The 27,587-nt window shown below is 45.1% G+C and overlaps 1 protein-coding gene across 3 annotated transcripts in view; it reads right to left on the bottom strand.

The window, feature by feature from the left end:
* Positions 1–27,587, bottom strand: part of ADAMTS17 (ADAM metallopeptidase with thrombospondin type 1 motif 17) — a 410,186-nt gene that overhangs the window by 100,992 nt on the left and 281,607 nt on the right. For all 3 annotated transcript variants that reach the window (XM_024982263.2, XM_024982261.2, XM_024982262.2), the window contains exon 15: positions 15,317–15,437. In XM_024982263.2, coding sequence (XP_024838031.1) covers positions 15,317–15,437 — 121 coding nt within the window. The remainder of the gene's footprint in view (positions 1–15,316; positions 15,438–27,587) is intronic.

The raw sequence follows: 27,587 nt of genomic DNA, 5'->3' as shown, positions 1-27,587 counted from the left end.
TCCTTGGAAGGAAAGTTATGACCAACCTAGATAGCATATTCAAAAGCAGAGACATTACTTTGCCAACAAAGGTCCATCTAGTCAAGGCTATGGTTTTTCCAGTGGTCATGTATGGATGTGAGAGTTGGACTGTGAAGAAGGCTGAGTGCCAAAAATTGATGGTTTTGAACTGTGGTGTTGGAGAAGACTCTTGAGAGTCCCTTGGACTGCAAAGAGATCCAACCAGTCCATTCTGAAGGAGATCAGCCCTGGGTGTTCTTTGGAAGGTATGATGCTAAAGCTGAAACTCCAGTACTTTGGCCACCTCATACCAAGAGTTGACTAATTGGAAAAGACTCTGATGCTGGGAGGGATTGGGGGCAGGAGGAGAAGGGGACGACAGAGGATGAGATGGCTGGATGGCATCACTGACTCGATGGATGTGAGTCTGAGTGAACTCCGGGAGCTGGTGATGGACAGGGAGGCCTGGCGTGCTGCGATTCATGGGGTTGTAAAGAGTCGGACACGACTGAGCGACTGATCTGATCTGATCTGATCTGATATGAATATGCACACAAAACCCCTCAGTGAAATACTAGCAACCTATTTCAACAATGTAAAAAGAGATTATATGCCATGGTCAAAGATAATTTATCCTAGGAATTCAAGGTTGGTTCAACATATAAAAATCTACCAATGTAATTTATCTGAAAAGGGACAAAACACTTTTTCATTTCAATGGACACAGAGAAAGCATTTGGCAAAGTTAATACTATTCCATGATGAAAATACTTAACAAACTAGGAATAAAAGGAAACTTCCTCAGCCTGATAAAGAGCATTTATAAAACCCCACAGCTAACATCAAACTTAATGGTAAAATATTTAATGGTTTACTTTTAAGATCAGGAAGAGGAAAAGGATGTTCAGGAAATGCTGTTGCCAGTTCTGTTCAACACTGTACTAAAAGTTCTCTCTCTGTCAATTATGCAAGAAAAAGATTTTCAAAAGGCATTCAAATTGGAAAGGAAGAAGTAAAATTATCTCTATTTGCAGATGTCAAGACTTTATATATAGAAAAATACTAGGGAAGCCATTAAGATATGATAGAACAGGTTCAGCAAGATTGCAAGATATGAGATCAATATACAAAAATTGACTGCATTTGTATTCATTAGGGTTAAACATTTCCAAATGAAATTAAGAAAAACACTTGACTTAATATTAAAAACAAACAGGAATAAATTTAATAAAAGATGTATAAGATATCTACACCAAAGACTACAGAAACCTAGTTGAAAGATATTAAAGAAAATATAAATAAATGGAATGACACTACATGTTCAGGGATCAGAAGACTTAACATTGTTAAGGTGGGAATACCTAAAAATTGATTTACAGATTAAACAAAATCCTTACTAAAATTCCAGCTTTTTTTCCCCCCCAAAATGACAAGGTGATTCTCAAATTCATATGCAAATGCAAGGGATCCAGAATAGCCAAAACAATATTTAAAAAGAATAAAGTTGGAGGACTGACAATTCTTGCTTTCAAAGTCCTAGTCAGCTCCTGTAATCAGGACGACGTGGTACTAGCCTAAGGACAGATACTTCTATTAATGAAATACAATTGAGACTCTAGAAATAAGTCCCTTATTGATTTCTTAAAACAAAAATGCCAAGATATTCAATGGAGAAAGAACATTATTTTCAACAGCGTTGGTATGACTGTATATTTACATACAAAGGAATGAAGAGGGACTTTTACCTCAAACTGTACATGAAAACCTAACTAAAATTGGTCATAGACCTAAATCTTAGAGCTAAAACTATAAAATTCCTAGAAGAAAACATTGAAAGAAGTCTTTGTATCCTTGGATTAGGCACTAGTTTTTTAGATAGCAAAAGTGAAACGGTACAAGTCCCTGTATTCTTGTCTTTTGAAGTACACTGCTGACTCAAGAATTAATGACTGGGAAATGTGAAGATGCAAAAATGAAGAGTGGCTGTTGGGCTAGGGAACTGGTAACGATTCAGACTATAATTCTGCCACATAGCAGAATCACCGAACTCCCACTTCCCTGAATGACATAGATAAAGGCTTGACACACATTCCTAAGTTGTCTGGGAAACAGACCCCTCCAGATGAAAACTGCTTATCAACAAGAACACAGACTCTAGACTGGTTGAAACCAGAAAATTGATGATGCTTGAAACCTCACCCTGATGCCAACCAACCCAAGAATTGTCCACAAGCTGATGATGCCCTTTTCCTTGAACACTGAAAAACTTCTCACCATCCCCTCCAGGGTGGGTCATACAATCTTGAGGGCAGCAGCCCACTGTGGCCCCCTTTGCCTGGCAAAGCAATAAAATCCACTCTTTTCTACTTCATCCAAAACTCTGGGTCTGCATTTCTATTCAGCACCGGTGAACAGAGGCTGAGTTTTGGCAACAAACGCACAAGCAACAGAAGGAAAAAAAGGAAATGGATCATATTAAAATTTTAAACTTTGTGCTTCAAAGGATACCATCAAGAAAGTGAAAAGGCAAACTCATACACTGGGAGAAAATATTTGCAAATCATTTTGATAAAAGAACTATGTCCAGAGTATATAAAGAAACCTTACAACTCAATTATAAAGTGGCAAACAATCCAATTTAAAAATGGGCAAAGGATTTTAATAGACATTTCTCCAAAGACGATGCATGAAAGGCCAAAAGGCACATGAAAAGAGCCTCAGCTTCATTAGTAAGTAAAGAAATACAAATCAAAACAACAATGTGATACCACTTCATACTTACTAGGTATAAAAATGATGAACAATAACCAGTGCTGGAGAGAATGTGGAGAATTTGAACCCCTCACTTACTGCTAGTAGGAATGTAAAATGGTACAGGAATATTGGAGAAGAGTTTGATAGTTCCTCAAAACAGGAAAAATAGAATTACCATACAACCTACCAATCCTACTCCTATATATTATATACCTAAGAAGAATGAAAAATATGTCCATACAAAAACTTATACACAAATGTTTATATCAGCATTATTCATTATAACCAAAAAAGCAGAAAAAACTCAAATGTCCACCAAGTAATGAATGTATTTTTACATTCACATTTTAAAAATATGAAATCCATTTTTACAATGGGTATGATTTAGCAAAAAAAAATATGAAACACTGATAGATGATACAATATGGAAGAAACTTGAAAATGCTATACTAAATTACTAAGGCCAATCACAAAGATCACATATTGTATGATGCCATTTACAGGAAACGTCCAGAACAGACAAATAGACACAGAAAGTAGCTACCTAGGGCTGGGGTAGGAGGAGGGAGATGGGGAATGACTGCTAACAGGTGTGGGGTTTCTTCCTGGGATGACTGTGGTCATGGCTGAAGAAAGCTGTACATTTACTAAAGCCCTTTGAATTGTACACCTTAAATGGATGAATTTTATGGTATGTGAATTAAGCCTCTGCAAAAGCGCTAAAAAATCATAAATTGCATTGAACAGCTTTGCACGTCTATCTATGCATATATACAATATCACACACATCAGCTGTGAGAATTGCTGGGTCAAACATACCTGCAGTTCAGTTCAGCTCAGTCGCTCAGTTGTGTCCGACTCTTTGCGACCCCATGGACTGCAGCATGCCAGGCCTCCCTGTCCATCACCAACTCCTGGAGTTTACTCAAATTCATGTCTAGTGAGTCAGTGATGCCATCCAACCATCTCATCCTCTGTCGTCCCCTTCTCCTTCCTTCCATCTTTCCCAGTATCAGGGTCTTTTCAAATGAGTCAGTTCTTTGCATCAGGTGGCTAAAGTATTGGAGTTTCAGCTTCAGCATCAGTCCTTCCAATGAATATTCAGGACTGATTTCCTTTAGGATGGACTGGTTGGATCTCCTTGCAGTCCAAGGGACTCTCAACACCACAGTCTTCTCCAACACCACAGTTCAAAAGCATCAATTCTTCAGCACTCAGCTTTCTTTATGGTCCAACTCTCACATCCATACATGACTACTGGAAAAACCATAGCTTTGACTAGATGGATGTTTGTTGGCAAAGTAATGTCTCTGCTTTTTAATAAGCTGTCTAGGTTGGTCATAACTTTTCTTTGAAGGAGCAAGCATCTTTTGATTTCATGGCTGCAGTCACTGTCTGCAGTGATTTTGGAGCCCCCCCAAATAAAGTCTCTCACTGTTTCCACTTTGTCCCCATCTATTTGCCATGAAGTGATGGGACCAGATGTCATGATCTTAGTTTTCTGAATGTTGAGTTTTAAGCCAAGTTTTTCACTCTCCTCTTTCACTTTCATCAAGAGGTCTTTAGTTCTTCTTCATTTTCTGCCATAAGGGTGGTGTTATCTGCATATCTGAGGTTATTGATATTTCTCCCAGCAATCTTGATTCCAGCTTGTGCTTCATCCCAGTTCAGCATTTCTTATGATGTACTCTTCATATAAGTTAAATAAGCAGGGTGACAATATACAGCCTTGAAGTATTCCTTTCCCAATTTGGAACCAGTCTGTTGTTCCATGTCCAGTTCTGACCGTTGCTTCCTGATCTGCATACAGATTTCTCAGGAGGCAGGTAAGGTGGTCTGGTTTTCCCATCTCTTTAAGAAGTTCCCAGTTTGTTGTGATCCACACAGTCAAAGGCTTTGGCATAGTCAATAAAGCAGAAGTAGATGTTTTTTTGGCACTCTCTTGCTTTATCTGTGATCCAACAGATGTTGGCAATTTGATCTCTGGTTCCTCTGCCTTTTCTAAATCCAGCTTGAACATCTGAAAGTTCATGGTTCACGTACTATTGAAGCCTGGCTTGGAGAATTTTGAGCATGACTTTACTAGCATGTGAGATGAGTGCAACTGTGTGGTAGTTTGAGCATTCTTTGGCATTGCCCTTCTTTAGGACTGGAATGAAAACTGACTTTTTCCAGTCCTGTGGCCACTGCTGCATTTTCCAAATTTTCTGGCATATTGAGTACAGCACTTCCAGAACATCATCTTTTAGGATATGAAATAGTTCAACTGGAATTCCATCACCTCCACTAGCTTTGTTCGTAGTGATGCTTCCCAAGGCTCACTTGACTTCACATTCCAGGATGTCTGGCTCTAGGTGAGTGATCACACCATTGTGATTATCTGGGTCATGAAGATCTCTTTTGTATAGTTCTTCTGTGTATTCTTGCCACCTCTTCTTAATATCTTCTGTTTCTGTTAGATCCATACCATTTCTGTCCTTTATTGTGCCCATCTTTGCATGAAAATTTCCCTTGGTATCTCTAATTTTTTGAAGAGATCTCTAGTCTTTCCCATTCTATAGTTTTCCTCTACTTCTTTGCATTGATCACTGAGGAAGGCTTTCTTCTCTCTCCTTGCTGTTCTTTGGAACTCTGCATTCAAATGGGAATATCTTTCCTTTTCTCCTTTGCCTTTCACTTCTCTCCTTTTCTCAGCTATCTGTAAGTCCTCCTCAGACAACCATTTTGCCTTTTTGCATTTCTTTTTCTTGGGTATGGTCTTCATCACGGCCTCCTGCACAATGTCACAAACCTCCGTCCAGAGTTCATCAGGCACTCTGTCTCTCAGATCTAATCCCTTGAATCTATTTGTCACTTCCACTGTATAATCATAAGGGATTTGATTTAGGTCATACCTGAGTGGTCTAGTGGTTTTCCCTACTTTCTTCAATTTCAGTCTGAATTTGGCAATAAGGAGTTTATGATCTGAGCCACAGTCAGCTCCCGGTCTTGTTTTTGCTGACTGTATAGAGCTTCTTCATCTTTGGCTGCAAAGAATATAATCAATCTGATTTTGGTGTTGACCATCTGGTGATATCCATGTGTAGAGTCTTCTCTTGTGTTGTTGGAAGAGGGTGTTTGCTATGACCAGTGTGTTCTCTTGGCAAAACTCTATTAGCCTTTGCTCTGCTTCATTCTGTACTCCAAGGCCAAATCTGCCTGTTACTCCAGGTATTTCTTGACTTCCTACTTTGGCATTCCAGTCCCCTATAATGAAAAGGACATCTTTTTTGGGTGTTATTTCTAGAAGGTCTTGTAGGTCTTCATTGAACCATTGAAACTGTTCAACACACATGCAAATTGAGTTTCCGTTCAACATACATGCAAATTGAGTATTTCTTAAGTAAAACTTACTGCTTTGTGCTAAGTCCTAGGACTGTTTCCAAGAAGTCAGCTTTAGAGAAAGAAGCTTGTTTTCTAATTGTGCATTAGAGTGAAGATGACAACATCATTACCACTGTGGGAAAGTGTAAATATTGACTTTTTCTATAGATCAAAAGTGATCAGATATTGACAGGTTTAGCCTAAAACCAAAAATAACCAAACCTAGAATGTCTTGACTCCTGCATTCTATTCAACAGAGGTCAATAATAAATCTGTCTACTGAAAAAATATACATGCAGTTTAAATGTTAAATGTACATCAAATTGCTCTCCATAATGCCTTAACTAATATAGAAGTTAGCCATTTCTATAGGAGAATACATGTTGGTTCACATGTATAGATACTTGATATTATCATCAATCCTCTTGATATTTGCTAGTCTAAGATGTGAAACAGTATGATATCAAGATGTAATTTGCATTTCCCTCATTGTCAGTGTGGATCTGCATCTTAGCATATTGGTCATTTGTGTTTTCTCTTCAGTTAACTACCGTATTCACAAATGTTGTCCATTCTCCTACTGGCTTGTTGTTTTTATCTATAAGCAAGAGCCTTGAAAATATATTTTATATCTATTAATGTGTATTTAATATATTTTGGACTGAAACTCTTAACTAGACTTGCATATATTTTTTTCTGTCATTTGTCATTTCTTTATGTATGGTGCTTTAGATTCCAAGGTTTTAATATGATAGTCATAGTTTTAATAATTGAGATCTCCTTTTTGTTTTCTGATTGCTTCTTCTCATGGCACTCTGTACTGGTTTTTTGAGTAAAATCACTTCTCAAATATTTCTAAGAATAGTTATTAGAGCTCAGGAACTTCTATTATTTGAGTTATCTTGTTTTTCACATTTCAGTTATCTTGGTCTCTCCCATTTGTTGCAGACTCTTCTGAGAAGGATGCCACAGATGAGTTGCTTCTACATACAGTAACCTCCTTATCTGCAGTGTAACTTTCTGTAGTTTTAGCTACCTGCAGTTAATTGTAGTCTAAAAATATTAAATGGAAAATTCCAGAAATAACAATAAGTTTAAAATTGCATGCCATTTGACTAACGTGATGAAATCTCACACAGTCCCACTCCATCCTGCCCAGAACGTGAATTATCCCTTTGTTAACCATAACCTGCCTATTAGTCACTTAGTAGCCATCTCTTATCAGACTGACTATTGCGGTTTCACAACAGTCAAGTGATCTTTATTTTACTTTATAATGGCCCCAAGGCACCAGAGTAGTGATGCTGGAAATTTGCACATGCCAAAGAGAAGCTGTAAAGTTCTTTTTAAGTGAAAAGGTGGAAGTTCTAGACTTAACAAAGAGAGGGGGGAAAATCATATGCTTAGGTTGCTAAGATCTATGGTAAGAATGAATCTTCCATTTATAAAACTGTGCACAAGGTAAAAAGAAATTTGCTGTCACATCTCAAACTGCCAAAGTTTATGGCCACAGTGCATGCTAAGTGCTTAATTAAGATGGAAAAGGCATTAAATTTGTACAGTAAGATATTTTGAGAGAGAAAGACCACATTTACATAGTTTGTATTACAGGATAGTATTGTAATTGTTCTACGCCTTCTCCGATTTTATTATTAGTTATTATTAATCTCTTACTGTGCCTAATTTGTATATCAGACTTTATCTCAGGTTGTGTATTTGTAGGGGAAAAAAAGCATAGTATTGGAATAACCAAAAAATTCATTTGGGTTTTTCCACAAGATGTTATGTAGAAACCGGAAGGAACCTTTTGGCCGACCCAATATATAAAGGGCCCCTGACCATTTATGCTTTCAGTCGTCCACTGGGGGTGTTGAAAGGTACCCCCCAGGGATAAGGGAGTCTACCATACATGGATGGTGTTTGCTGCTTATCAGGACTGGCTTTCAGTTAGGGGCCAGGGAATGATATCACATGTTGGCAACCAAAATACCAGAAGGCAGAGAAGTTTGCTAGAGGTGCTGTGTCATGGGGCTGGCCACCAAATATTGTCAGGTCTCTCTCTGGAATCATGGTAGGAATGCATTTCCTTGACCTCTTAAAATTATGTGACCATGCGACTTATTTTGCTCCTTAAAATGTGAGTGACAGTGGTGTGTATAAGAGTATCAGGACCTGCTCTGCCGTGTTCCCTTTTTCCTCCAAGCTAAATGGCAGTGTGTGTTATGCTTGTTTGCTTATTTACTAGATCTAAACCAAATCTATTTATTCTCATTCAGACAACATATGAACATCCACTTGATATGAGCTCGCTCTCCCTAGACCTTTTAATAAGTTCCTGCTCATTCATTTTTAGGTGATCATGAAAAGCCAAGGAGATGAACACCTGTGTTCAACCAGCCATCCTAGACTGAAAGTTTAGTGGAGTCCTTGAGTCTTGATAGCAAATATTTTGGCATTGTTACTAAAGATCCAGTCTTGGATGCCTACAAATAAATGTTTTATGCTTAGGAAGACTTCACAGATGTGAATACAGTCCGGTATGAGTTGTCTACTTCTTGTGCCCTGATCCTCCCTGATTCCCAGGCAGGCAGGATGACTTCTTGAACCAGGTGGGGGTATGGTCCTCCAGGCGATCCCCTCCAACCACCTCTCACTTAAGGGCAGCAGCACCAACTTGCAGGCACAGCCCCTTCACTTTCCAGTCCTTTCAGTGTGGTGTTGTTATATAGTGTCTAAGTTGAGTCTGACTCTTTGCAACCCCAAAGACTCTAGACAACCAGGCCCCTCTGTCCATGGGATTTCCCAGGCAAGAATACTGGAGTGGGTTGCCATTTCTTTCCCTAGGAGATCTTCCCAATCCAGGGATCGAACCCATGTCTCCTGCATTCTTTACCGCTGAGCCTCATAGTATGAGACAAGGTTTTTTGATTAAAAACAATTTTTGCTTCAGGAATGCAAAAAAAAAAAAAAAAAAAACATCTTTGAGGATCACAGCAATGGATTTTATACCACAAATCTCTCTTAGAGAAAAGTATTCCTTCTTGGGGAGTTTGAAGACTCATTGGATTCCAGGCATAGAAGATAGTGAAGTGTCAAAAATGAACACAAGATTGTTCAGGGTTGGTGGTGGTTAAAACCTTTTTTGAAGAACATTCCATTTAAACCATTAAACTGACCTGGTAACAGGATCTCCGAAAATTGCTGCTGTTACATGGACTTTTCCTATTTTGTGCTTAACAAATCTTGGTAGCATCACCAGCAGAACCAAAGGCAACAGACATATTTGCTGAGGTCCAAATCAATTAAATTTCTACATTCCACAGCAAGGGGCATCTGCACTAAGTGTGTGCTCACCAGCCTATTTTTAAGCTTAGATTTGGCACCTGTAGTAACACTGAAAAGGCACCTATTTCCTTTCCTTTCTCAAGCACCCTAGTGGACAGAGGCTGATGGAGAGTAAAGAGCTCAGGGCAGACACACAGCCCAGTTGTGTCTGAATAAAGGTAATCCCTGAATAATGGGGCAGAGCATTGCTATGCTTGGGCTCTGCTAACCTTTCCTTCTAAGATGAGCTTCTCTGCTCATGACATGGAGTAATGAAATAATGTAAGAGAAAATCCCTGAAGTGAAAAGCAGGGCTTCTGTCCACAAACCAAGGAAACCATCTCTCATGCACTGTTCCCAACAGAGCCCAAAGCCCATCCCAAGGTTGGCATGAAGAGTGACCAGCAAGGGAAAGAGTCCCATTACCAAGCCCCGAAGCACCTTGTCATCCCTCATACCAGATGTCTCCCCTTTGCAGATGCCAGGTATCACTCTGTTGATGGCATGAAAGGCGGGGGTGGTTTACTCCAGGGATTCACAAGAGAGAGTCACACTTTAGGGAAGACAGCAAGACTATCTTTAATTTAATTTTCCATTCTAGTCGCTGCCATTAAGCAGGAGAAATCCAGTTAGAGGGACACAATTTAGTGTCATGAGGAAGCCATGGATAAAAGTTAATACTGTCGCCATTATTCTAGGAGAACATGTAATTTTTGCCATAAGGACAAGTAGTCAGGAAGAACTTCAAAATGATGTTGACCTTAAAATGATGTTGATCTTAAACCTGCCTCAAATTTTCTGAATAATTAATATCACCAGGCTATAAGCACATTTCCCTGCAAAATACCTTTTGTCTGAACTTTACATGTAGATTCTTTAGATCATATTTTTCCCTTGTTACAGGTTTCAGCAGCATTAACTTTCTTTGGAAGAAAACCATTGAGTTGATAAGATGCCATGATGGAACATAGGTAATGCCCTGGCTACATTGACTGGGACACTTTTGAACGATTGTATCAAACATGTACAAAAAAAAAAAATCAAAGTTTTTTTTCTTTTGGGAGGGGTAATAATCTTTAAAAATGCATGGGGAGGCATTTTGTGTAAATTTCTAGTTTTTGCTGTTTACAAAAGTTATCAGAGTATTACTGTCTTTATGTTTATTCCTAATGGTTTCTCTGGTTCCAGTTGAAAATGATTTGGGAAGCCCAGGAGTCTGGCTAATATTCTGGCTCAGTTCTCAGAATGTGAGGTCAGTGCAGGTGGGCCGAACAAGGCCATGGCCTTTATCTCCAGCATGAACACCAGGAGGGTCTTGTCAAGTGTCCTTTGCCTTTTGGGAAGCCCAACCATGTAATATGGAAACTTCCATTCTCTGGCAAGTCTTAGCATTTTCTGCCCAAGTGCCAGGTGAGACTGAGGAGAGTGAAGACGTGTCCCCGGCATACTGACATGTGTTTCTGTACGGCCCCTAATCTGATGAATCTTTATCTTTTATAGACTTAGAATTGGTTTTATTCTATAGCTTTTCTTTTAGGTCATCAGTCTTATACTTCAATTTCACATAAGCGATATGTGTTTATCCACAGCTTCATACATGCTCACTCCCACTGACTCTACTTAGCAAACATTCAGGCACATAAGCGAGGTAAGAGCCCCACACCAGGCATATCACCACTAGTTCTGCTTGGAATAGCCAGAATCTTACATGAGAAACACCTGGGAACAGCCTTTGCCATCACACATGTGGATACTTTGGTACAAAGATTATTCCTGACTGAGAAAAAGAAATACATGGTAATTGGTTTACGTGCATATTGCAGGAACTGATACTGTAGTTCATAGTCAGTGCAGAGAAGTGGCCTGTGTCACCATCACACAGTGGTAAATTTCCCCATGGAACCTCCATGCCCCACACCTAGACACTGGACCTCAGAACTTGGCATGAGGTACAGGTTCTAAAGGTAATTATTGAACAAACGTGTGACATGTGGATCTATCCACATTCAATAGGGATAGATGACATCACTCTCCTTTTTAAGAGCTGATAGTTTGAGAAGGTTCTCTTCAAGAACACAGTGCAAAGGGATTCAGAGCCCATGGGGCATCATGGCCAGCTCTTGGTGAGGACTTGAGTCCAGAGATGTCCTGGACTGGGTGTCCATGGACATCAGTCACCTTTCAAGTGTCAAGGAGCAGCATGGAATAATGTGAAAATGAAAATTTAATGAATGAAATGAAAGCATCCTATCAAGAACTTTCAAGTTTCTAAATTAAAAAAAGCTCAGCTGTTTCAACTCAATCCAAGGCTTGTGCATTCTGAAGCCCATCCATCAGAAAAGTAATATGATAGCCAATTCAAGTGGATTCCCCTAGAGCCAAGTGGCCCAAGACCTCATCTGTTCAAAGTCGGAAGGCAAGAGGCCAGAGAGCAATAAAACACTCAGCTCAGGACACTGCACTGGGACCTCTCCAGGACACCCAAGGTGGGCATCCTGGGGGTGTGGACACTCTCCCTGTGTAGGTCTGTTCAGGGTCCTTAGCTCAAGTATGTGGGTTAAGGACCCAGAAGAGTTCAGGCAAGGGTCAGGACTTCATATAATTGGGCAAAAATCCTGCATTTGATTCCACTTTATCTTTTGGGTATGGTTATTTTCTTTGATATTCACCCTCAGGGTGATAAGGCATTCCTCCTCTCTCCTGTCTTTAGAGTTGGGCAGAGATGAAAGTTACCTTCGTATCTAAACTGACAAGATTCTGAATTCATCCAGCCGCTCTTGGAGTCACCTAGATGTTACACGACCTGAGGGCTTTATGCCATTTCTAAGCTGGGTTTTTCCTGCAGCCTGAAATATCCTTCCCAGATCTCCATTGTTATTTAATTCCTACTTATCCTTTAGGGTGTGGGGGCCACCCTCATCTGTCTGCAGGGCTGGGCGATGAGCCCCACCAGGACTTAGGGCCCCATGGTACCCCTAGAGCCGAGTGGAGCCCCCTCCACCTCACATGTGGGCTCAAGCTGTTTGCCCGAGGGTGCCCTCCCTTGACTGTGACCAGCTCAGTGACAGTTAACTTTTATTTCTGCAACTCAAGCTTAAAATGCAGCAGTGCTGAACAAACGTTCATAGGGTGAGTGGGCTCACAGGTGGCCGTGTGCATCATCTCAAGAATGTGCATTCCAGAATGTCAGACGTGGATTACACGTCTGTGTCTGATGAAACTTGAATTAGATAGCGACTCATCCATGTGTGAGTGGGCATTCTACACACATCTTCAATAAACAGAATCCACACTGACATTAGCTGATGCTCACAGACCCCAATCCCTAGGATTTGTTAAAGACAGCTTTAGACTTCAAAACAAAGGTGTAACATTTGGAAAGCATTTAGGACAGAACTTTTAGAGGTGGGTGAAGCTAACTGAGCTTATCTTGCTCTGAAGGTTTGCTAAGACTTCAGTGAAGGAGCACTAAGTCGCATGTCAGGGTGGGGACTGCTCTCCTCCAGAGGCTTCCAGTCCACCTGCCTTCTGCATGTACAGGGGGCCAGGCACAAGCTGGGGTGGAGAATGGGGGAGCAGAGAAGGACGCTGCCATCATAAGAGGAATGGATGTGCTCGTGCCAAGACCAAAGGCCAACAGGTGCATTAGAGCCTGGGGGGAAAGACAGTGCTTCTGTCCTGATCTAAGCGCTCTTGAGGTTGGCAGCTCTGTGGCGCACAGTGGTCATGTACAAAGGACTATGGTGGAACTTTCCTTAGGGCTCTGAGAACTGCCTGGGGGCAGAAGTGGGCACGGCTGCGCTCGACTGCCTTCCACAGAGCAGAGCAATTGCACAGCTCAGCTTACTGGAGCTCAGCACAACATTCAGTTTATAAACATAAAGGGTTCTAATGCTGACTTAAAAAAAAAAGTCAGTAACAAACACTTGCCAGAGGCTGAGGTCTGTTCTTAAGCAGCCTTGCTGCTCAGGTGCAGAGGAGGCAAGGTCAGTCTCATGTCAAACTGGAGCTGGAGTCCAAACAGGGACAGTGGCATCAGACGAAACAGAGAGCGGATGTCCCCAAGGTGCAGAGCACTACTGTCCGAGAGAACTTTCTGCAAGGAAGGAGCACTTCTCTCTGTGACATTCAACGCGGGAGCCCCCTGTCACATGTGGCAACGGGGCATTGAAATGTGGCTCACGGGACTGAAGTTTTATGCTGCTTTAATTTAAACTAATTATATTTAAAATCTGAATGGACGTTGGTGGCCTGTGGCGACTGCACTGGATGGTGCGGCTTTGGGGGGCACCTCCCCCACACTGACTCGTTCCAGTGGCAGCTTCTTTGGCTTTCGTCAGAGCCGGGCAGGAGGCAGAGGTTCCCTCAGGAGGCCGGTCCCACAGCCTGGGCACCCATCTTCAAAGTCCGGAAACCAGCCCTTACTGAGCCGGAAGTGTAATTCTCACTTGCGTGTGGCTCTGGTTTGGCTGTCAGGATTCTGCAGAGTGTCTGTATAGTAGGAGCCCTTTCCATGAGGTGTCTAGAAGCAGCCTTTGCTCCAGACCAGGGCTCCTGTACCAACAGAGAAAGGCAGCCGTGCATGGATTCTCCTCTCTGCTTGCTCTGTGGGACAGGGGGAACAACTGTGATCCTGTCCCCGTACCGGGGGAACGCGCCTGAAACGCCTCCATCCAAAGCAGCTCTGGGAATTGGAAGCTTCTAGCTCAGCTCCACTCAGCGAGTTATCCTGGTGCTGTCATCCTTGGCGGTGTCAGGGGAAGGGACACTCACTCACCCTCCGGGCGACTTGCCCACCTCGTGCTCCTCTCATTGAGTGGGTGTCAAGAAGCTACTTCCCTGGACATTGTAAGTTGGCAGCCACCAGGTGGGCAATCAGAAACTCTCCCACCTCTGGGCAAGGCAGCCCACACACACAGGCTGTGAAGATGGTTCCAGCGGAAAGACTGCGCTGCCCATCAGCTGAACCCTTCGACTTCTCCAGGCCCGGGGAGGGGGCCGGGCTACCTCTGGGACACGGGAGTCACAGGGACTCTGCAGTCCCATCCAGCAGCCGCATCACGGACGTCCCAGAACATGGGGCTTCAGGCATGTTTAGCGATGTGTGGAAATGCTATCCTTTTACTGACGGAAAGTTCAGGGACAGCAAAGAACCTCATTTTACATGGGTAAAAACGATGTGGACAAGTGTCTGTTGTCACCTTTGTATGTGGGACAGACAGACAGACGAGCTGGCGTGCGCTGCGAGAGGGGCGGGGGTGGGGGGGGGCTGGTGGGACAGGGAGCCACTGCATGAGAATGGACCTCGGGGGCCAACCCACAGCACTGGGACAGACTATTCAGGTCAAAGAACCTAAACATGTCATTCTGGCTATCATGTTTTTCTCTGCCTTTCAGAAATCCTAAGACTAAAGTGCAGGGGGCCGTAAATACTATTGTGGGTGCGTGCTCAGTCACTCAGTTGTGTCCAATTCTTTGCAACTCCGTGGACTGTAGCCCACCAAGCTCCTAAGCTCCTCTGCCCCTGGGGATTCTCCAGGCAAGAATACTGGGGTGGATTGCCATTTCCTTCTTCACGGGAATCTTCCCAACCCAGGGATCGAACCTGCGCCTCTTGCAATGGCAGGAAGATTCTTTACTGCTGTGCCACCTGGGAAGCCTCCATAACTATTATTAACTGGTCCATACACGTAAGATGCAAGGAAGCCAAGTGATCATTGACTTTGGTCAAGAGAGGATCCAGTAAGATTGGCTTTGGGGCAATAAAATGCACAGCACTTGTAGGCTGTCCGGTTGCTGCAGCAACACCCTGGGGACCGTGCTCACCCGTCTGCTCTCAGTGGCCGGGGCCACCTTTCCTGAGGCTCGAGCTCACCTGTGCCCCGAGCGTGGCTGAAGTCGCCCTTGACCACGCGGCAGGTCTTGCCGTCCCCGCTGCAGACCCCACACCGGTCTTCTTTGGCCGCAGACCCGATGATGCCATCACAGCCGATTTTCTAAACAAGCAGAGCGCTGGGTTATTCTGAGTGTAGCACTCAGAGGCACACCCTGCAGGGCTGACTCTCCATGAGGCCCAGCAGGCTGGCGCGGGAGGGCTCACAACACCTCCAGAGGCCCAAGCAAATATTTTAAAACCAGGAGAGAAAAAGAATACAATCCAGCTTGTATTACATTTGCCCTTACACCACATAGTCATCAAATACCTGCGTTAGTGTCTGTTAGGGAGAAGGGATCTGTGAAGGCCCAGGGGCCTGGAACTCACACTGGGGCCCGGGCCAGGCCCTTCCAGAGCCACCCGAGGTGGGGCCATGGGGAGAAGGGAAGCCAGCTCCCACACCTCCCGGCATGGCCACAGTTTCACACGATCCGTGTTCCCCTTGGAGCTGCGTCAGTCCGTGATTCTATCTCGGCTGGAATAGCCAACAGTCTCAGAAGACACGGCAGACACCATAGTGACTTTTCTGCTGGGGTCAGGAAGCCCAGAGCTCACTCAGGCTGGCTGGGCGTGAGCCCCCTAGTCCTCAGTCAGGGGGATTTAGCCCAGGAAGATACCCTGCTGCTCAAATTTTTTCAAATTTTTTCAGACAGGCCTGTCTGAGGGCAGAGGAGGGTCACCCTGACCCTGGCTGGCCCCAGGGAAGCACAGTCAGTTCATAAAAAGTGGAAAAAGGTTGTGAATTCCTGTTTCTCCTTAAAAAAAAATTCACGAGACTTTTATGGTCTGCAAAATAACATACCTGAGTTTGTTACGGTAAACACTCGTGTGTTTAATTATTTGCTAGTTAAATTGCTAAAATGTCTCTCCACCCATCTCCCCTGGAGTAAAGAATTCCAGAACAAGAACTGGGTCTCCACTGCCCTGTATCCTGCATCAGGCTGGGAAGGGTTCTAATCCAGACAAGCCAAGCCCAGGTGACTGCACCCCTTCCCCCTTCTGTGTCCCCGCTCCCAAGGGGGCAGGGCACGGAGTAGAGCCAGCCACACCACAAACCTCCTGGAGGCAAAGGCTTGGCCCCGCAGCTCACCCAATGAACCAGAACCCTCTGTTTCATAAGGGCAGTGATTCTTAAACATCAAGGTGCATCCACCTCACCAGGAGGGCCGTGAAAACACAGATGCAGGACCCATTCCCAAAGTTTCTGATCCAGCAGGGCTGAATGGACCCGAGTATCTCTATTTCTGTGAAGTTCCCAAGTGCTGCTGCAGCTGCTGGCCGGGACCACACTCAGAGAACCCTGGCAGCGTGGCATGCTACACGAAGCACAAATGAGGCTTCATTCTGAACAGTGTGGAGTCTCACCCTTGGACGCTTTTGTTTCTTTGGGAAAGAATTAGTGAGAACTTATTATCATGTGTCCAAAAATGATACCGTCACTGAATGTATTTCAGCGAAGACTTGAAGATATGCTAAGGGCAAAGCAAATTTGGTTCCCAAATGAAATGAAAACTGAAAAAGGGCAATACATTTTTAAAAAAGAAACTCCAATGTGTCCAAAGTTAGTATAAAAACAGCTACAGGGCGAGAAGATCAGGGGCTTTGGCAGCCAGAGACCAGACAAGGTGTGAACAGAGAAAGTGAATGAAGGGGTGAATCAGTGACGAATGGAGACGCCGACTGGTAAGCGGCATTGACTGTCACACCTTGCCAGGGCAGACCACCCCGTGAGACCTGGAAGTAGGCGAGCTGGATCATGTGGCAGGAGCTGCCTAGGTTCACGATCTGGACTACTGGCTAATTCCTGGGAAGACGCTTAACACAAAATTACAGGCACTACGAACAGAAGGCAGCCAAGATCCAAAATTCTCCTCAACCGGCAGCCTCTGCAACTCCCTGTGGTCAGATCTGTGTGCCACATGTGCGCTGCCCAATTTCGAGTCTCCTGTTCCAGAGTCCAACGTCCGGGTCCCTAGCCTGTTTCCAGTACTGCCACAGGGCCAAGACCCCCAAGCTGGCCCCTGCATCTTGCCTCTTTCACGTCACCCTGACCTGTCCCCACGTGGCTTCCCCGTCTCCAGGTACTCTCAGCTCTAGACTCCTCTCACACTGGTTTCCTATTATGCTTTTAATCACACTGCGGCTCAGCAATAGTGGGTCTCTGATTTGAGCAGGTACCACTGATATCTCAGTCAGGATGTCCAGATAAAAGTTTTCTGGATACTCTACGCTAACAGCCCTCCTGGTCTGGACAGCTTTCCCCAGCCCAGCGAAGGCACGTGGCAAACCTAGGGGCCACACAGTGAGTGTCTGGCAGGGCCAGGAATGGTCCTTCACCTCCTGCCTCCTGGCCTCAGGCTGGCTTGGGAACCCTGATGTCCCCAGCCTGGGACTGAGGCCACTGTAAGACATTCTGGACAAGGTCAGGCCTCTCCCCAGAGGATGCTGGCTTTGTGAGAACTTTGAAATGCTCAGAATAGGGAAGCTAAAAGAACATCAGAAACACTACCTTTGGGAAAAGGAGGTGTTGGGGCAGAATCCATGCTGGAATTTCAAAAGGCTACTTGTTGTCTGGCTGAGATCGTGTGTGTGTGGCTGTGTGTGCATGCGTGTGCACGTGTGTGTGTGCGTATGTGCTCAGTTGCTCAGGCTCCTCTGTCCATGGATTTTCCTGGTAAGACACAGCTAGGAGGCGAAGTCTGCATTTCAAATCTGCCAGACTAAGAATTCACCTGGATGCAAGATGGACAGGCATGGGAGGAGCTTCCAGGAGGAGTAGGATGAGGGACTCACTGGGAAGAAGGACACCACTTTCCTAAATGAGCAAACCGCTTTCCCTCCCAAGGGTCCCCTGAAAGAAGGATCTTGGTGGGGAAAAGAAAGTGAGAATGAGGAAGGGCAGTAGTGCAAATGAATGCTCGCAAAGCCCCTGCATAGCCAGGGCAGCATCAGGTGTCCTCAGGGGCCCCCTCCCCTGACAGGAGACACTGCCGCTCCGGACAAGCAGAGGCAGGTAGGGGGGCCCACGATGAGAACCACTGTGATTCTCACCACTGCTCCTAAAACATAACATAAAGAATGTGTGCATGCTTGCTTAGTAGCAGGCCGCAGCTGACACGATGAGAACCACTGTGATTCTCACCATTGCTCCTAAAACATAACATAAAGAATGTGTGCATGCTTGCTCAGTAGCAGGCCCCAGCTGACACTGAGTTAGACCTCATGGGATCCAATGTTTAAGAATATGCAACGTTTGGAATTGGTTTCCATTTTTTCAGGGATGAAGTCACCATCAGTTGGGGGCCTGGTGAGACGAGACTGTCCACGGGACTGCTGGGCGCCCTGTGGCTTTGCAACACTTGGGTATGCTTGGACTGCAAGGAGCCAGCCCTCGCCTCTTTTTGAGAGTCCAGGTTATTCACAGGTAAGTCCAGGGGCCCACTGTCAGCATCTGTTTCTCTGAGGAGGTGTTGTACCATCCTTTCCAAAACATGAGCCCCCTGCTTATTTTTTCACTGGGGTGATGACTCTTGAGGGCTAAAATTAGTCTACCAAGATGGTATGCCCTTCCACACAGTCCTCACTTAGCACCTGCTAAAGGAACAACGCCTCCTGGTCTGACCAGCTGTGGTCAATGTCCAGAACAGAGAGATGACCTCCTGGGCCCAGGAACACAAGCTCACCAAACTCCAGCAGGCTGCAGTCACCTGGAGGCCTGGGTAGGTCACCCATTGCCCAAGGATTTGTGTTCCTGCTGAATTCCCAGGTGAGGCTGCAGGCCCAGGGCCTCGTGGAAGACCACTGGGCTAGGTTTGGAGCTCAGAGAGGGACCTTCTTGGAGACAGCCACTGCTGAGAGACCCCAGCCCTGTGTCCTGAAGAAGTGTCCCTTCCTGTCGGGAAAGGTCCCATGCCTGGAGCTCCCACTGGAGCTGTGCCCCTGAGCCAAAGCCGTTCTGGGCTGAGGAGCCCTCAATGGATGTGGGGGCCTCCCTGTGCTCTCGGAAATGGGGCACACTTACAGTGGTGCTCAGGTCAAGTAAAGAACCTACAGGAAGCTCCATCATGACAGAACGTCTGGTTATAAATCACAAAATGCCTTTGGCGAGGGCCTCACAGACCACCTGGATGCCAGTTTATGGCTGTTCAGAACTTCCGACTCACAGGTCTCTACCCAGGAAGCAGAGACCCAGATCTGGGAACCTTCAACAGCCTTGTTTGTAGGACTCACAGCATCTTCCATGTTAAACTGTCAAAGGCTGGATACAGGGAGAAGGTTCTCCGTTATTTTCTCTTCTTTCCTTACCCAGCATTCTGCTTTAATCTTTTTTAAATTTTATTTTATTTTTAAATTTTACAATATTGTATTAGTTTTGCCAAATATCGAAATGAATCCGCCACAGGTATACCTGCGTTCCCCATCCTGAACCCTCCACCCTCCTCCCTCCCCTCCCCTCCCTCTGGGTCGTCCCAGTGCACCAGCCCCAAGCATCCAGTACCATGCATCGAACCTGGACTGGCGACTCGTTTCATACATGATATTATACATGTTTCAATGCTATTCTCCCAAATCTCCCCACCCTCTCCCTCTCCCACAGAGTCCATAAGACTGATCTATACATTGGTGTCTCTTTTGCTGTCTCGTACACAGGGTTATTGTTACCATCTTTCTAAATTCCATATATATGCGTTAGTATGCTGTATTGGTGTTTTTCTTTCTGGCTTACTTCACTCTGTATAATAGGTTCCAGTTTCATCCATCTCATTAGAACTGATTCAAATGTATTCTTTTTAATGGCTGAGTAATACTCCATTGTGTATATGTACCACTGCTTTCTTATCCATTCATCTGCTGATGGGCATCTAGGTTGCTTCCATGTCCTGGCTATTATAAACAGTGCTGCGATGAACATTGGGGTACACGTGTCTCTTTCCCTTCTGGTTTCCTCAGTGTGTATGCCCAGCAGTGGGATTGCTGGATCATAAGGCAGTTCTATTTCCAGTTTTTTAAGGAATCTCCACACTGTTCTCCATAGTGGCTGTACTAGTTTGCATTCCCACCAACAGTGTAAGAGGGTTCCCTTTTCTCCACACCCTCTCCATCATTTGTTGCTTGTAGACTTGTGGATCGCAGCCATTCTGACTGGCGTGAAATGGTACCTCATAGTGGTTTTGATTTGCATTTCTCTGATAATGAGTGATGTTGAGCATCTTTTCATGTGTTTGTTAGCCATCTGTATGTCTTCTTTGGAGAAATGTCTATTTAGTTCTTTGGCCCATTTTTTGATTGGGTCATTTATTTTTCTGGAGTTGAGCTGTAGGAGTTGCTTGTATATTTTTGAGATTAGTTGTTTGTCAGTTGCTTCATTTGCTATTATTTTCTCCCATTCTGAAGGCTGCCTTTTCACCTTGCTAATAGTTTCCTTTGTTGTGCAGAAGCTTTTAAGTTGAATTAGGTCCCATTTGTTTATTTTTGCTTTTATTTCCAATATTCTGGGAGGTGGGTCATAGAGGATCCTGCTGTGATGTATGTCAGAGAGTGTTTTGCCTATGTTCTCCTCTAGGAGTTTTATAGTTTCTGGTCTTACGTTGAGATCTTTAATACATTTTGAGTTTATTTTTGTGTATGGTGTTAGAAAGTGTTCTAGTTTCATTCTTTTACAAGTGGTTGACCAGTTTTCCCAGCACCACTTGTTAAAGAGATTGTCTTTAATCCATTGTATATTCTTGCCTCCTTTGTCAAAGATAAGGTGTCCATATGTGTGTGGATTTATCTCTGGGCTTTCTATTTTGTTCCATTAATCAGTATTTCTGTCTTTGTGCCAGTACCATACTGTCTTGATAACTGTGGCTTTGTAATAGAGCCTGAAGTCAGGTAGGTTGATTCCTCCAGTTCCATTCTTCTTTCTCAAGATAGCTTTGGCTATTTGAGGTTTTTTGTATTTCCATACAAATTGTGAAATTATTTGTTCTAGCTCTGTGAAGAATACCGTTGGTAGCTTGATAGGGATTGCATTGAATCTATAAATTGCTTTGGGTAGTATACTCATTTTCACTATATTGATTCTTCCAATCCATGAGCATGGTATATTTCTCCATCTATTAGTGTCCTCTTTGATTTCTTTCACCAGTGTTTTATAGTTTTCTATATATAGGTCTTTAGTTTCTTTAGGTAGATATATTCCTAAGTATTTTATTCTTTCTGTTGCAATGGTGAATGGAATTGTTTCCTTAATTTCTCTTTCAGTTTTCTCATTATTAGTGTATAGGAATGCAAGGGATTTCTGTGTGTTGATTTTATATTCTGCAACTTTACTATAATCATTGATTAGTTCTAGTAATTTTCTGGTGGAGTCTTTAGGGTTTTCTATGTAAAGGATCATGTCATCTGCATGCAAACACTTGCTTCTTTTGTTAAAACTTCACCTCTCAGAACAGAAGTGTCCTCAGACATGACTTCAGATTGTAGACAGCTGGCTTCTGGATTAGGGCAAAGCTACCTGGCAAGTGGGCAGTCAGCTTCTCTTCTAAAAATGCTAATGCGTGAACTGAGGAGAGTTACACATTTGGATACAAGCCTCAGTTTTCCCATTCTAAAAATGAGAGTATTAACCTCAGTCTCTGAGGGTTGCTGCAAAAATTACCTCTGTTCTAGTTGGAGAAACCCAAGTTCACCTCTCAGGCCCAGATGAGAGGTGGGCCCTGTTAAGATGGATGGAGCCTGCTCCTGGGCCACCTTCCTTCTACGAGGCTGGGGAACAAGCTCCCCCTCCTCCGATTTGAGCAGAGGAGGGCTCAACAGGTAATTGTCATCTCTCCCTTTTCTGCCACAGACTCTCTCCTCTCCAGAAAAGGCAGAGGGGAAGGAGAAGGCCTGCAGAACCGCATCTTCCCTCTCCGCACACAAGCCGAGTGCAGAGGCCCGTGTGCGGGCGGGCTCTCCTGTATTGTCAAGCAGCCCCACCTGCAGCAGGTCGTGGTCTGTCCCCGTGGGATTCTCAGGTCAGGTACACACAGGGATGTGGGCAGGGTCACCCTGTAAGTTAATTCTTTGGGGCACCCAGGGGCTGGGACAGTTTTGCATGCTGTGCTCTCTGCCTGGTATTATTTTAGATGACAACTGCATTTAAAGGCAGGGCATGCAGGGCATGCATGTCTCTGAACAGCAGTGAATCTGAAAACCAAGGGGCAACAGCCAAACTAATCTGCCAACAGTGGTATTTCCTCCCTCTGCTACAGCGTAGTTCAAGAAACACATTATATACTTGGAAGAGGCTGGATTCTCCGATCCCCCCGCCCCCCACCCAGATGCTGACTGTCACAGATTTAATGACTGTGTTTATGAGGTTTGGTGTTCTAGAGGACAAGATGACAAAACCAAAGGAAACTCCAAACAATTTACTCTTGCATCTTCCCATTTATCCCAGGGATCACTTTTCTACAGGCACTAGGAAAACCTGCTACCCATTTCTGAGCTTTCAAAGCAGTTGCTAGTCAGCATCCGCTGGTCAGAGCTCTGTTCTGCTGATGAGCCAGGGTGCGTGTGACACCAAGGGGAGGACACTGTCCAGGGTGTACTTAACTGAATGTTCAGGGTGGTTGGGACCTGGCGGGAAAGGCACAAGTTCATTCAGTAAAGACAGTTCCTATGGAACATGCAAAACGCCTAGGAGAGCATTAGTACTCAGGGCTGTGTTCTGGAGGAGGGCAAAGGATGGACCATGAACAGCAAAGAAGTGAGGAATATCCACTTCAGTGCTGGAAAACCTGAATGCTTTCCCCGGCATCCTGCCCTTGTCGATGGACGATCACCAGCCACAGATAACCTCCTGGTCACCACATCCATTGACCATGTCTCCATCCTCATCTTTGGCCTGTCACTTTTTAGCATCTGACGCCCCATCTGTGCTGTGCATTGATTCATTCACCCAAAGCATGGTCACGTGCCTGTTATGTGCCAGACCGGGAATAAAGATGCTAAGACAGAGGCCAAGAAGGGGGCAAACTCTTGTGTGCTTCTCTCGGGCCCCATGGACGGCTCTTTCCCCTCCTCTCTTGCCCTGGACTCTGCAGAAGTGGGTAGCTCTTGTGCCCCTTCTGCTCCTGATTTTCCTTGGTAATGTCACCTACTCCTTAAGCTGCAACCATCACTCACGTGGAGATAGCTCTTAAACCTCATACTTGCCCCCCACCCAGGCTCACAGGGGCTGGTCTGCTGACAATCCTTACTCCCCCTGACTCTCCAGCCAGGACACTGACCTCAGTGTGGCCACCCTGAGACACTGGCTCCTCCTCCAAAGCTGCTGGCTCCAGACTTCTCAGTTCAGGACACTTCCGCGCACTCTCCTGGAACTCACAGATGCGGCCGCCTTCCCAACCCTGACCCAAGCCCTCCAGGCCACTTCTGGTCCTCTTCCTAATACACTCACTCAGGTGCCGGCTCACAGCTTGGTGCCCTGCGACCCCTCCAGTGCCTGTTTCTTATCTGTGCTCATGGCCACTACCCAGGTGAGGCCTGATTACTCAGCAAAGGGCCGACTGCACGGGTTTTTGCTCTTCTGCTCCGGGACTGACCCTCACCAGGGAAGATGAGTGGGTAGTGGCCATGGACCCCACTGCCTGCAGAGCATGCCCACATTTCCTCAATCTCGTCTGAACCCCTCGTCTGCCCTCCCCCTCCTCCTGGCACATACCGTGGCCCACTGCCTCCCGCATGCTCCCACGAGCTCCACCGTCAGAAGAAACCTGGAGCCCCACCACCGCCGGCCAAGCCCTGCACAGCCTGGACCACGGCACCTCCCCCACACCCACCCCTGTTTCTGGAATGCTCGCCCCCCCACCCGCACACCTGCCAGGAGCACTGGCCCTGCCCCATCTCCACCAGGCCGGCTCTATCTCTTCACAGGGCCCTGCCATGCTGCCCACAGCTTACTTTCCATGACCCCATTTCCCTCCTCACGTGGGCCAGACTGAGGGGATGACCAGGTCTGTGAGTGTACATGTTCCTCATCTGCGCCATGCGTGGGGACAGGGACCCTCTTGGTCCTGCCGAGCACTACATGCCCAGTGCACCACCCAGGACATGGAATGTTCTTTCTGCTCTTTCTAAACCCAGTCTCTCACTGGCTCTTGATCATACCTTCACCTGTGGTCATTAGGGTTTCACGTGAGTCAGTCTCATCTTCCCCCAGACGGACCATAAGCCCAGGAAAGAGGGTATCTTATGAACCTCTGTTTTGTTGTCCACCCCAAACACAGTGGCCTGTGTGGTACGGAGCACAGAATGCATGTGCAATAAAAGCATACCAATGCTGAACTCTCATCAAGCTGGGGAAACAGGAGGCTTTGGTTTTCAAACCAAGTCCTCTGCCTTCTCTTCTGCACCAACAGCTGGGCAGCACAATGACCATTCCCTCAACCATGCGGTTTCACCTTCTCATTTTTGAACTGGGACTTCCTCACACAGATTTCAGCGGTCCTCATTTGTATTCATGTTCCTGGCTGAGATAAGAAGCACTTCCTTTCTTCAGCTTAATAGCTATCTTCTAACCACTGCCCTTCTCTCTCTGCTGTTAGAGGGACATCTCTGACTTCTTATTTTAAATTTAATTGCTGCTTTCAGCCAGCGATGCTGACCCCTCCTGGCCTCTCCCGGGCTCCTGGGTTGCTCCACCAAGTCCTGCTGGGCTCGTCTTCCTCCTTCTGGCCTTCACCCTCATCCTAAACTGCTAAACTGCACCTCATTTCTTCAGAAGGATGCATGGAAAATAAAATTTCTGAGTTCTTCCATGTCCCAAAATTATTTTGCCTGCATGCTTGGTTGATCATTTGGCTGCATACAGAATTCTGTAATTATCTCAATTTTTTTGCCAGGGTCAGTTTTCCTGTTTGTTTTTCTTGGTCTTTTCTCATTCCTGCTGCTGGTTTTCTTCAGGGAGCTGATGATCTCTGGCTGACCACTTGTATTTGAGAATGAGGCACAGATGGCCAAGTGACAGGCCACTTTGGATGCAGGGTGGCAGGCTTCCATTCGGGCTGGGTAGGAGGGAAGCTGGGCTCTACCCTTAGTCCCAGAGGGTGGGCACTGCGCTCGAACACTGGGGTCCCTTCCCTGCTCCAGCTGTCCTTGAACAGCTTATCACATGACTTTGGGGAAAAGCTTGAAGACAATTCCCTAAGAGCTCGTCAAGCTCCAAGTTCCAGGCCAGGCATGGTCACCAACCGTGACTCACTGTTTTCAGCCAACTCTTCGCTTCCACCCTCCATTCCCAAGTCCTAGACTTCCTCAAGCTTCTTGCTCTCTTTTTGGTTGTGACTCTCCATCTGTTTCAGCTTTGGCCTCTGTTCCTTCAGTAAAACTTCCATCCACTTCTGCCTTCTTGTCAAAGGATGGCCTCTACTTCTCTTCACCACCATGGTGCATGCTATGCTGCCTTAACCATTGGGTTACTGGAGTCCTGGGATGGAAGAGGGGTGACCATGTGGCTTAGTCTACAGGCTTAATCTGAAAGTTGCTATGGGAGGTTAATCAGGTGAAAGGGATGCAGGGTATGACATCAGAGGTGTAAGCACTGCTTTGGATAAAGGTCCGGTACCAATAATCACACACTTCAGGGTGTCAGCTGAAGGGTGAAAAGCAGCAACCAGGTGGGCATATTGAAACACAGGCCTACCTATACATAAACACCCAGTAGAGCTTCCTGCAAGGAGATCCACCCAGTCCTGAATAAAGGAAATCAGTCCTGAATATTCATTGGAAGGACTGATGCTGAAGCTGAAACTCCAATACTTTGGCCACCTGATAAGAACCGACCCATTGGAAAAGACCTGATTCTGGGCAAGATTGAAGGCAGGAGGAGAAGGGGATGACAGAGGATGAGATGTTTGGATGGCATCACTGACTCAATGGACATGAGTTTGAGCAAGTTCCGGGAGCTGGTGATGGAAGGGGAAGCCTGGCGTGTTGCAGTCCATGGGGTTGCCAAGAGTTGGACACAGCTGAATAACTGAACTGAACTCAACTGAGAGCTTCCTGCATGCTTGTGACCCCTTCTTTACACGAGGAGACTCTGAAGTTAGAGTCTCTTATAAATCTCCTAAATCCCATCAGTAATTCTACTTGCCTAATAGAAAACCACTGTACCCAAAATAAGAGATAAATAAATTCTGGACATTGAAAATGGTCCATTGAAATGAGCTCCAGGTTCCAGAATCACTTAAGTCCCTAAGAGCCAGGGACCCACCCAGTCTTCTTTTTTTCCTTTGTGAAATGCAATCAAAAACTGTCTGTCCTTCAAGATAGCTCTTTGGAGAACACAGATTATCAGACACCATCCCTTCACTGAAGAAGCTTACAGGCCCTGAAGGTGTTTTGCTGTTCGTCAAACAAGGGATCCATACATGAGCTAGGGTCCCAAGGAAATGTGACTGCAATTAGAGTTCATTGGCTGCAAGTGTACATAAGCTGATGAAGCCAAACACATCTGGTCCCAGACGTGTTCAGCTGTTTGACTCACCCCTTACTGGTCAGCAGCTTTGAGGCAAGTTGCACATTAGAGGCATATTAACTTGATTTCTTTGCTTCTGGAGGCCAACAGGAGGAATCATTAATGACGGGACTCCTGATTTATAGGGACTTGCTGAAAAATAGACAATGTTTGTGTTTCTTCTCCCAACTCACTCCCACTTTTATGAGTGCTGTTAAGTTTCATTTTAGCATGTTAAGTAATTTGTGACTCAATGAAATGAAACTCAACTTGGTCCTCATAAAACAGAGTAAAATGGTATTTCCATGTTTCATGTTATGGTTTGAATCAGCCTGCTATTTGGAGCTCAGTGGAATCTTCTCAAAAGGCCATTTTGGAGCCTCTTGTCCCTGCCGTTCCCCACCAACTAGTCACCATGCTTCTCAGAATTTCCCAGAACTCCTTCCGCTACCCTAAAATAGCAAAATTTACAGCTGCAGAGAACAGCAGGAAAAGCTAGCAAGTTAACCACAGCAACATTTCCGTAGTGCTGTCTTACATAAAGTATGGAAGATTTCTACCTTTTATCCACTGTAATTAGGTGATGGCATCGATGAACAGGTCAGACCCTCTGCTCACAAACCCCCTGAGGTTTCTTTTTATTAATAATTCTCTTCTCTTTAAGCAACATTCCTTGCCTGACTCATTTACAAGCACCACAGAAATCCAGAACTTTCCACCTTGGCA

The sequence above is a fragment of the Bos taurus genome, chromosome 21 (assembly GCF_002263795.3).
Source record: "Bos taurus isolate L1 Dominette 01449 registration number 42190680 breed Hereford chromosome 21, ARS-UCD2.0, whole genome shotgun sequence".
Lineage (NCBI taxonomy): Eukaryota > Metazoa > Chordata > Mammalia > Artiodactyla > Bovidae > Bos > Bos taurus.
Note: the sequence above shows the minus strand (reverse complement) of the source record. Positions and strands in the feature narration are given on the sequence as shown.